Raw genomic sequence first — 11,477 nt, forward strand, 5'->3', positions numbered from 1 at the left:
CCGGAGAAGGGAGAGAATTGAAGGCTTGGACAGACTTGGGATTTATAGAGTGAGAATTGCTGAGGATGATCGAGGGAGCTTGAGTAAAGCTGGAGGTGCGAGTTTGTTTGATTCGGAGATGACGACGAGTCCCAGAATGTCGGAGGAGGAAGGAGACCTGAAGGTGGAGCTATTGGGGGTAAGGTGTAGGAATAACTTGGCAGAGACATGAAGCCAGTGTCTTTGTGGAACAGCAATAAATCTGAGGCCATCTCCAGGTGCAAGTCGAGCATTTTCCAAGCAGCCTGTCTTAGACATGGCTCCTCTGCTGGAATTTAACAAAGAGCGCTGGCCTCTGGGTCCAAAGGATATCCAGGCATTGGAGAGGGAGGGCATCGACAGAGATCGGCCAGGATTAACACCTATGTTAGAGCCTGGCTGCAGGAGCTGGGAATGTTTACACTGGAGAGAGGGCTCGCGGTAATCGTATAGAAGCATTCAGGACCCTGAAGACCTAGTCAAAGAGCTTGCTCATTCCACCTTCCTTGGAAAGCTTCTCACCGTGCCTCCAAGCAGCTCCCCAAACCGCTCTCCCAATTGCTGCTTATTTTTGGCCTGAAGTGATTTTGGGCACTGCACTGCAAGTAGCTGCTTCTGTCCTCAGTTGTGCCAAGAAAGAGGCCAGCCAAGCCTGGAAAGAACCACCATCTAAAAGATGAGGGATCATGGGTTTGGGGTACTATACCAGCATGGAGTGAGGATTAGATAACGGACAGAAAACAGAGCGTAGGGATAAACAGGTCATTTTCGGTTAGCAGGCTGTAACTAGTGGGGTGCCGTGACAGGAGCCGACGGCTGCTGGTCGGAACACCGCCTAATCCGTTCCCTCATCAACATTAAGATAGCCCCAAAGCGGCAACGGCAACAAAAACAATGCCGCAAAAAAATCAATGCCAGGGCACTCAAAGACCCAGTTAAGAGAGCCCTATACTGCCAGCGCCTCACTGCCAACCTGGCGACCCTTGATGACCCCGAGACGCAGAGTGCCCACAGCGCCTGGTCTGCCCTCCAGGCTACCACAACCTGCGAAGAGACGCTCGGTCACTCGACCAGGAAACACCAGGACTGGTTTGACGAGAATGACCAGGAGATCCAAGAGCTAATAGATCGCAAGCGCAGGGCATTTCTAAGACTTAAACAACAACCCAATTCAGGAACAGCAAAGCAGCTCTACAGACGGCTGAAGGTCGAGGTCCAACAAAAAAAAACATCTAAAGAGTAGATGGTGGGTGGAGAAAGCACAGGAGATCCAGCAGCTGGCTGACAGCCATGACGTGCGAGGATTCTTCACTGCAGTCAAGTCCACCTACAGCCCAAGCACCCAAGGTCCGACCCCACTACTGGCCAAGAACAGGGAGACACTCATCATGTACACGGAGGCAGTCAAGACCCACTGAAAGGAGCACTTCGAAGATCTCCTTAACTGAGTTTTTGACTCGAGTGTCCTCGACTCCATCCCGCAGCATGCTACCCACCACCATCTCAGCAAAACCCCAGCCCGGCACGAGGTGGAAAAGGCCATCCGTCAGCTCAAGAACAACAAGGCTTCAGGAGCAGATGGAAACCCCGCTGAGGCACTAAAGTATGGCGAAGAGGCACTATTGGCACGAATACACGACCTCATCTCTCTCATCTGGAAGGAGGAGTACATGCCGGGAGATCTCAGAGATGCCGTAATCGTGACCATGTTTAAAAAAGGGGACGTCCGACTGCGGCAACTAGAGGAATCTTCCTGTTATCAGCCACTGGGAAAGTTATCACAAGAATCCTCCTCAACCGTCTTCTCCCTGTGGCTGAGGTGCTCCTCCCGGAGTCACAATGCGGATTCCGTCCACTATGGGATACAACGGACATGATCTTTACGGTGCGACAACTGCAAGAGAAATGTAGGGAACAGCACCAACCCTTGTACATGGCCTTCTTTGACCTTAGAAAGGCCTTTGACACTGTTAACCGCAAGGGACTATGGAGCATCCTCCTCCGTTTCGGATGCCCCCCAAAAGTTTATCACCATCCTCCGCCTGCTCCACGACGACATGCAAGCCATGATCCTGACCAACGGATCCACCACAGACCCAATCCACGTACGAACTGGGGTCAAGAAGGGCTGCGTCATTGCTCCAACCCTCTTCTCGATCTTCCTCGCTGCCGTGCTCCATCTCACTCTCAACAAGCTGGAGTGAAACTGAATCATAGAACCAGTGGGAACCTGTTCAACCTTCGTCGCCTCCAGGCTAGATCCAAGACCATCCCATTCTCTGTTGTCGAACTATACTACACGGACAGCTTGCGTCTGTGCACATTCAGAGGCTGAACTCCAAGCCATCGTCAACATCTTCACCAAGGTATACAAAAGCATGGGCCTTACACCAAACATCCGTAAGACAAAGGTCCACCATCAACCTGACCCCATCACACAGCACTGCCCCCCGGTCATCAAGATCTACGGCATAGCCTTGGACAACGTGGACCATTTCCCATACCTCGGGAGCCTACTATCAGCAAGGGCAGACGACGGCAAGGTCCAACACCGCCTCCAGTGCGCCAGCGCAGCCTTCGGTTGCCTGAGGAAGAGAGTGTTTGAAGATCAGGCCCTCAAAATCTGGCACCAAGCTTATGGTCTACAGGACTGTAGTAATATCCCCCCTCCTGTATGGCTCAGAGACATGGACCATGTACAGTAGACACCGCAAGCCGCTGGAGAAATACCACCAACGATGTCTCCACAAGATCCTGCAAATCCACTAGAGGATTGATGCACCAACGTCAGTGTTCTTGATCAGGCCAACATCCCCAGCATCGAAGCACTGACCACACTCGACCAGCTCCGTTGGGTGGGCCACATTGTCCGCATGCCCGACACAAAACTCCCAAAGCAAGCGCTCTACTCGGAACTCCTACACAGCAAGTGAGCCCCAGATGGGCAGAAGAAACGTTTCAAGGACACCCTCAAAGTGTTCTTGAGAAAGTGCAACATCCCCACCGGCACCTGGGAATCCCTGGCCCAAGACTGCCCTAAGTTGAGGAAGAGCATCTGGGAGGGTGCTGAGCACCTCGAGTCTCGTCGCCGAGAGCATGCAGAAACCAAGCGCAGACAGCAGAAGGAGCGTATGACAAACCAGACTCCCCATCCACCCTTTCCTTCAACGACTGTGACGGAGACTGTAATTCCCGTATTGGACTGCACAGTCACCTGAGAACTCACTTTTAGAGTGGAAGCAAGTCTTTTGAGGGATTGCCTATGATGTCACAGGGTTCCGTGCTGGGGCCTCAGCTATTTACAATCTATATTAATGACTTGGATGAAGGGACCGAGTGTAATATAGCCAAGTTTGCTGACAATACAAAGCTAGATGGTACAGTAAGCTATGAGGAGCCAGCGCCTGCGAAGGGATATAGACAAGTTAATTGAGTGGGCAGTAAGGTGGCGGCGGAGTATAATGTGGGGAAATTTGAGGCTATTCACTTTGATAGGAAGAATAGAAAAATAGAATATTTTTTAAATGGTGAGAGACTATTAAATGTTGGTGTTGAGAAATTTGGGTGTCCTCGTACAGGAAACACAGAAAGCCAGCATGCAGGTACAGCAAGCAATAAGGAAGGCATATGGCATGTTGGCCTTTATTGCAAGGGGGTTGGAGTACAAGAGTAAGGAAGTCCTGCTACAACTGTACACCTGGAGTACTGTGCACAGTTTTGGTCGCCATATCTAAGGAAGGATATACTTGCACTGCGAATGCTGGAATCTGAAATAAAAACAGAGAATGCTGGAAATCTCAGCGGGTCAGGCAGCATCTGTGGAGAGAGAAACAGAGTTAACGTTTCAGGCCGATGACCTGCCTTGGAGGCAGTGCCACCAGGGCAGATTCCTGGGGAGAGGGTTGTCCTATGAGGAGAGATTGAGTAGGCTGGGCCTATACGCATTGGAATTCAGGTGATTTCATTGAAACATAAGATTCTGAGGGGATTGACAGGATAAATGCTGAGAGTTTGTTTCCTCTGGCTGGAGAGTCTAGAACTAGAGATGAGGAGGAATTTCTTCACTTATAGGGTTGTGAACCTTTGGAATTTGAAAAGTGTCAGCTATGGCTCAGTTGGTAGAACCCTCATCTTGGAGTCACGTGTCCCACTTCTGGGACTTAAGCACAAAAATCTTGGCTGACACTCCAGTGCAGTGCTGCACTGTTGGAGGTGCTGCTGTTAAAGTAAGGCCCCGTCTGCTCTCTTAGGTGGTGGTAAAATATTCCATGGCACTATTCCAAAGAAGAGCAGGGGAGTTCTTTCCAGTGTCCTAACCAATATTTATCCCTCAAACAACTTCACTAAAAACAGATTATCTGGCCATTATCGCATTACTGTTTGTGGGAGCTTGCTGTGCGCAAATTGACTGCTGCGTTTTCTATATTACAACAGTGATTAAATTCCAAAAAGTACTTCATTGGCTGCAAAGCACTTTGGGACATCTGGTGGTCGTGAAAAGCGCTATAGAAATGCAAGTCTTTCTTTTTCTTTTACCCCAGGGGATGCTGAGTCGTTGCGTATATTCAAGGTTGACATCAATAGATATTTGGAATCTGGCGGAATCAAGGGATATGGGGTTTAGATGGGAATGTGGAATTACGGTCGAAGATCAGCCATGATCTTATTGAATGGCGGAGTAGATAAGTCACCAGGACTGTATGGGATGTATCCTAGGACGCTGAGGGAAGTAAAGGTGACAATTGCAGAGGTACTGGCTATAATCTTCCAATCCTGCTTCGATACAGGGGTGGTGCCAGAGGACTGGAGAATTGCAAATGTTACACCCTTATTCAACTAAATTGATTGAGTTTTTTGATGAGGTAACAGAGGGTTGATGAGGGTAATGCGATTGATGTGTACATGGATTTCCAAAAGGCGTTTGATAAAGTGCCACATAATCGGCTTGCAGCAAAGTTGAAGCCCATGGAATAAAAGGGACAGTGGCAACATGGATACTGAATTGTCTCCATGACAGTGGGGAACAGTTGTTTTTCGGACTGGAGGAAGGTATACAGTGGTGTTCCTCAGGGGTCAGTACTGAGACCACTGCTTTTCTTGATATATGTTAATGACTTGAGACTTAGGTGTACAGGGCACAATTTCAAAATTTGCAGATGACACAAAACTTGGAAGTATAATGAACAGTGAGGAGGAGAGGGATAGACTTCAGGAACACAGACAGGCTGGTGGAATGGGCGGGCACGGGGCAGATGAAATTTAACGCAGAAAAGTGTGAAGTGATACATTTTGGTAGAAAGAATGAGGAGAGGCAATATAAACTAAATGTTACAATCCTAAAGGGGGTGCATGAACAGAGAGACCTGGGGGTATATGGGCACAAATCGCTGAAGGTGGTAGGGCAGGTTGAGAAAGCCGTTAAAAAAAGCTTATGGGATCCTGGGCTTCATAAATAGAGGCATAGAGTACAGAAGCAAGGAAGTTATGATGAACCTGTATAAAACACTGGTTAGGCCTCAACTGGAGTAGTGTGTCCAATTCTGGGCACCGCACTTTAGGAAGGATGTGAAGGCCTTAGAGAGAACATAAGAAATAGGAGCAGGAGTAGGCCATTTGGCCCCTCGAGCCTGCTCCCCCATTTAATACAATCATGGCTGATCTGATCTTGGGCTCAGCTCCACTTCACTGCCCGCTCCCCATAACCCTTTACTCCTTTATCGCTCAAAAATCTGTCTATCTCCACCTTAAATATATTCAATGACCCAGCCTCCACAGCTCTCTGGGGCAGAGAATTCCACAGATTTACAACCCTCAGAAGAAATTCCTCCTCATCTCAGTTCTAAATGGGCGACCCCTTATTCTGAGACTATGTCCCCTAGTTCTAGTCTCCCCCATAAGTGGAAACATCCTCTCTGCATCCACCTTGTCGAGCCCCCTCAGTATCTTATGTTTCAATAAGATCACCTCTCATTCTTCTAAACTCCAATGAGTGTAGGCCCAACCTGCTCAACCTTTCTTCATAAGTCAACCCCCTCATCTCAGGAATCAACCTAGTGAACCTTCTCTGAAAAGCCTCCAATGCAAGTATATCCCTCCTTAAATAAGGAGACTAAAACTGTACGCAGTACTCTTGGTGTGGCCTCACCAATACCCTGTACAGTTGTAGCAGGACTTCTCTGCTTTTATACTCCATCCTCCTTGCAATAAAGGCCAACATTCCATTTGCCTTCCTGATCACTTGCTGTACCTGTATACTAACTTTTTGTGTTTCATGCACAAGGACCCCCAGGTCCCTCTGTTCTGCAGCACTTTGCAATCTTTCTCCATTTAAATTATAATTTTTTATTTTTTCTGCCAAAGAGGATAACCTCACATTTTACCACATTATACTCCATCTGCCAACAGAGGGGGTTGATGAGGGCAATGAGTTGACGAGGTGTACATGGATTTCCAAAAGGCGTTCAACAAAGTGCCACATAATAGGCTGGGCAGCAAAGTTGAAGCCCATGGAATAAAAGGGACAGTGGCAGCATGGATACTGAACTGGCTCAGTGACAGGAAACAGAGAGTAGTGGTGAACGGTTGTTTTTCGGACTGGAGGAAGGTATACAGTGGTGTTCCCCAGGGATCGGTACTGGGACCACTGCTTTTCATGATATATATTAATAATTTGGATGTGGGTGTACAGGGCACAATTTCAAAATTTGCAGGCAACACAATTCTTGGAAGTATAGTGAACAGTGAGGAGGATAGTGATAAACTTCAAGAACACATACATCATAGGCAGTCCCTCGGAATCGAGGAAGACTTGCTTCCATTCCCAAAGTGAGTTCTTTGATGGCTGAACAGTCCGATACGAGAACCACAGACCTTGTTACAGGTGGGACAGACATTCGTCGGGGGGAGGGGGTCGGTAGGGCTGGTTTGCCACTGGCTCCTTCCGTTGCCTGCGCTTGGCTTCTTCATGCTCTTTGCGTTGAGACTCGAAGAGCTCAATGCCCTCCCGGATGGACTTTCTCCACCTCGGGCGGTCTGCAGTCAGGGTCTCCCAGGTGTCAGTGGTGAGGTCGCACTTTAGCAGGGAGGCTTTGAGGGTGTCCTTATAACGTTTCCGCTGTCCTCCTTTGGCTCGTTTACCACGAAGGAGCTCCGTATAAAGCATTTGCTTAGGGAGTCTCGTATCTGGCATGCGAACAATGTGGCCTGCCCAGCGAAGCTGATAGAGTGTGGTCAGTGCTTCAATACTGGAGATGTTAGCCTTGGTGAGGACACTGATGTTGGTGCGTCTGTCCTCCAAGGGGATTTGCAGGATCTTGCAGAGACATCGTTGGTGATATATCTCCAGTGACTTGAAGTGCCTTCTATATATCGTCCATGCCTCTGATCCATACAGGAGGGCAGGTATTACTACAGCCCTGTAGACCATGAGTTTGGTGGTAGATTTGAGGACCTGTTCTTCAAACACTCTTTTCCTCAGACGGCCGAAGGCTGTGCTGGCGCACTGGAGGCAGTGCTGAATCTCCGCATCAATGACTGCCTTTGTTGATAAGAGGCTCCCGAGATATGGGAGATGGTCCATGTTGTCCAGGGCCGCGCCGTGGATCTGGATGACTGGAGGTCAGTGCTGTGCGGCGGTGACAGGCTGGTGGAGGACCTATTTCTTACGGATGTTAAGCGTAAGGCCTATGCTTTCATATGCCTCAGTGAATAAATTGACTATATCCTGGAGTTCAGCCTCTGAATGTGCACAGACGCAGGCGTCGTCCACATACTGCAGCTCAATGACAGAGGTTGGGGTGTTCTTGGACCTGGCCTGGAGGCGGCGTAGGTTAAACAGCTTCCCACTGGTTCTGTAGTTTAATTCCACTCCAGCAGGGAGCTTGTTGATTGTGAGGTGGAGCATGGCGGCGAGGAAGATTGAGAAGAGGGTCGGAGCGATAACGCAGCCCTGTTTGACCCCGGTCCAGACATGGATTGGGTCTGTAATGAATCCGTTGGTAAGGATCACGGCCTGTATGTCATCGTGGAGCAGGCGAAGGATGTTGACAATTTTTGGTGGCATCCGAAATGGAGGAGGACGCTCCATAGACCCTCACGGTTGACAGTGTCAAAGGCCTTTGTAAGTTTGAAAAAGGCCATGTATAAGGGCTGGCGCTGCTCCCTGCATTTTTCCTGCAACTGTCGCGCTGCAAAGATCATGTCTGTTGTGCCCCGTAGGGGTCGAAATCCGCATTGTGATTCCGGGAGGAGCTCCTCGGCCACAGGGAGAAGACGATTGAGGAGAACTTGAACGACAACTTTCCCAGTTGCTGAAAGCAGGGAGATTCCCCTGTAGTTGCCGCAGTCGGACTTGTCCCCCTTTTTAAAAATGGTCACAATCACTGCATCTCTCAGATCTCTCGAGAACACAGACAGGCTGGTGGAATGTGCGGTCACGTAGCAGATGAAATTTAACACAGAAAAGTGCGAAGTGATACATTCTGGATGTAGGAAGAATGAGGAGAAGCAATATAAACTAAAGGGTACAATCCTGAAGGGGGTGCATGAACAGAGAGACCTGGGGGTATGTGTGCACAAATTGTTGATGGTGGCCGGTTGGTTAAAAAAGTTTACGGGATCCTGGTCTCTATGAATAGAGTACAAAAGCGTGGAAGTTATGATGAACCTGTATAAAACACTGGAGTATTGTGTCCAATTCTGGGTACTGCACTTTAGGAAGGACGTGAAGGCCTGAGAGAGGGTGCAGAAAAGATTTACGAGACTGGTTCTAGGGATGAGGGACTTCAGTTACGTGGATATACTGGAGATCAGTGCTGGGACCCCAACTATTTACAATCTATATTAACAACTTGGAAGAAGGGACCAAGTGTAACGGAGCCAAGTTTGCTGACGATACAACGATGGGAGGAAAAGCAATGTGTGAGGAGGCACAAAAAATCTGCAAAAGGACATAGACAGGCTAAGTGAGTGGCCAAAAATTTGGCAGGAGTATAATGTTGGAAAGTATGAGGTTATGCACTTTGGCAGAAAAAAAATCGAAGAGTAAGTTATTATTTCAATGGAGAAAAATTGAAAAGTGCTGCAGTACAGCAGGACCTGAGGGTCCTGGTGCATGAAACACAAAAGATTAGTATGCAGGAAGGCAAATGGAATGTTGGCCTTTGTTGTAAGGGAGATGGAGTATAAAAGCAGAGAAGTTTTGCTACAGTTGTACAGGGTATTGGTGAGGCCACACCTGAAATACTGCGGGCAGTTTTGGTTTCCACATTTAAGAAAAGACTTGCTTTGGAGGCAGTTCAGAGAAGGTTCACTTGGTTGATTCCGGAGATGAGGGGGTTGACTTGTGAGGAAAGGTTGAGTAGGTTGGGCCTCTACTCATTGGAATTTAGAAGAATGAGAGGTGATCTTATCGAAGTGTATAAGATTATGAGGGGGCTTGAGAAGGTGAATGCAGAGAGGATGTTTCCACTGATGGGGGAGACGAGAAGTAGAGGGCATAATCTTAGAATAAGGGGCCGCCCATTTAAAACTGAGATGAGGAGGAATTTCTTCTCTCAGAGGGTTGTAAATCTGTGGAATTCGCTGCCTCAGAGAGCTGTGGAAGCTGGGACATTAAATAAATTTAAGACAGAGATACAGTTTCTTAATCGATAAGGGGATAAGGAGAGCAGGCAGGGAAGTGGAGCTGAGTCCATGATCGGATCAGCCATGGTCGTATTAAATGGCGGAGCAGGCTCGACGGATCGTATGGCCTACTCCTGCTCATATTTCTTATGTTCTTATGACACAGATTTAAAGAATTGGCAAAAGAACCAAAAGCGACATAAGGAAATATTTTTTTACACAGTGAGTGGTTAGGATCTGAAATGCCTGGAAGGGTGGTGGAGGCAGATTCAATCACTGCTTTCAAAAGGGAATTGGATAAGTACCTGAAAGAAAAATAATTTGCAGGGCTATGGGGAAAGGGGAGTGGAGTTAGCCGAGGTGCTCTTGCAGAGCGCGGTCATGGGCTCGACCGACAGAAGAGCCTCCTTCCACCCTGATCCATGATTCTATGAGGGGCCTACTCCTGCTCCTATTTTTTATGTTCCTATGTGGGTGTCGCTGGCAAGGCCAGCATTTATTGTCCATCCCTTTGAGAAGGAGGTGGTGAGCCACTGCCTTGATTTTTGCAGTTCCTATCATTAAAACTCGCACTATAAACAAAGCTTAGCATTGCCGCTGAGAAATGATATTGTTCTATGGTAGATTATTAGTTATATATTACTCCTACCGTCACAACATTGAAATGTCCCAAACCAAAGTCACAAATTACATTCTGCGACGATCCCTTCTCCAGCTATATTGCTGGGACCCACCATCCTCCTCCGTCCCCTGCCCACCCTTGTCCAGCACGGTGGGCCTACCCTCCCTTAGCTCCACTCGTACCTGCCCGATCCCAGCCAGAGAATCCTCTCCCTCACACACACTGTTACCCCCAGGTCCCATTAGGGGGAGGAATTGAGAAAGGGGGCAAAAGGAAGATTAAAAGATGGCAGGGGGGGGGGGCCCTCGAGAGCGGGTTGGGGAGAGGGGAAGAGGGGCTCGAAGGGGGGTGGGTTGGGGGGAGCGACCAGAGGGGAGGAGAAGACCCCAAGGAGGATGGGGCTGGGATGCGGGAGGAGGAGCCCAAGGGGGGCGGGGCCTGGTCGGGGGGGGGTAGGGGGAGGGGCGTTAAGGCGGGCGGGGTGACGGGCACGGCGTTGCCCCCCTCCCCAGTCCGGCCGGTATTCCGGATTACAGGACCCTGATGTTGTCTGGCGGCCACGGGGCTCTGGCCGGGTGAGCCAAGGTGTCGGGCCCGGTGCCTGAGGCGGGAGGGAGGCCGCACAGCTTCGGCCTCACTCAGTCCCGGGGCTCCGCGGGCCACTCCCGGCACCGCCGCCGATCCGGGCCTGGGCCTGACTCCGAGCCCCGCGCTCCCGCTCCCCGGCCTCGGTACCTCCACATCGCGGCCCTTGTTCTTGAAGTTGCGGATGCGGTGGTTCTCCAGCCGCTCGGGCTCCGACATGGCGGCCGCTCCAACCCCGTCCCCGCGCGGCCCCGACACTCGCACGCGCACGTGCCCGGGGCGCGCCCGCCCGCCGTGCGCGCCCCCGTCATCTCATCACCCGCCAGCACCCCATAATATCCACCAGTGAGGAGGCACCCAGTGATCTAGAGCACCCAGTGATGCTGTAATCATGACCATCTTCAAGAAAGGTGACCATCGTTTGCAGGAAGTACAGGGAAAGTCATCATAAGAATCGCCTTCTCCCTGTGGCTGAAGAGCTCCTCCCAGAGTCGCAATACGGATTCCGCCCACTAAGGGGCACACTACACATAATCTTCACCGAGCGGCAGATGCAAGAGAAGTGCAGGGAGCAGCACCAACCCTTGTATGTGGCCTTCTTTGACCTCACAAAGGCCTTCGATACTGT

At 49.8% G+C, this 11,477-nt stretch overlaps 1 protein-coding gene across 1 annotated transcript in view; it reads right to left on the reverse strand.

Moving 5' to 3' along the window:
• Positions 1-11,124, reverse strand: part of LOC139265686 (importin subunit alpha-4-like) — a 75,406-nt gene extending 64,282 nt beyond the window's left edge. The window contains exon 1 of the mRNA XM_070882929.1: positions 11,000-11,124. Within this exon, the coding sequence (XP_070739030.1) occupies positions 11,000-11,068 (69 nt within the window). The 5' untranslated portion in view covers positions 11,069-11,124. The remainder of the gene's footprint in view (positions 1-10,999) is intronic.
• Positions 11,125-11,477: the final 353 nt, after the last annotated feature.

This window comes from Pristiophorus japonicus, chromosome 6, assembly GCF_044704955.1.
Source record: "Pristiophorus japonicus isolate sPriJap1 chromosome 6, sPriJap1.hap1, whole genome shotgun sequence".
NCBI lineage: Eukaryota > Metazoa > Chordata > Chondrichthyes > Pristiophoridae > Pristiophorus > Pristiophorus japonicus.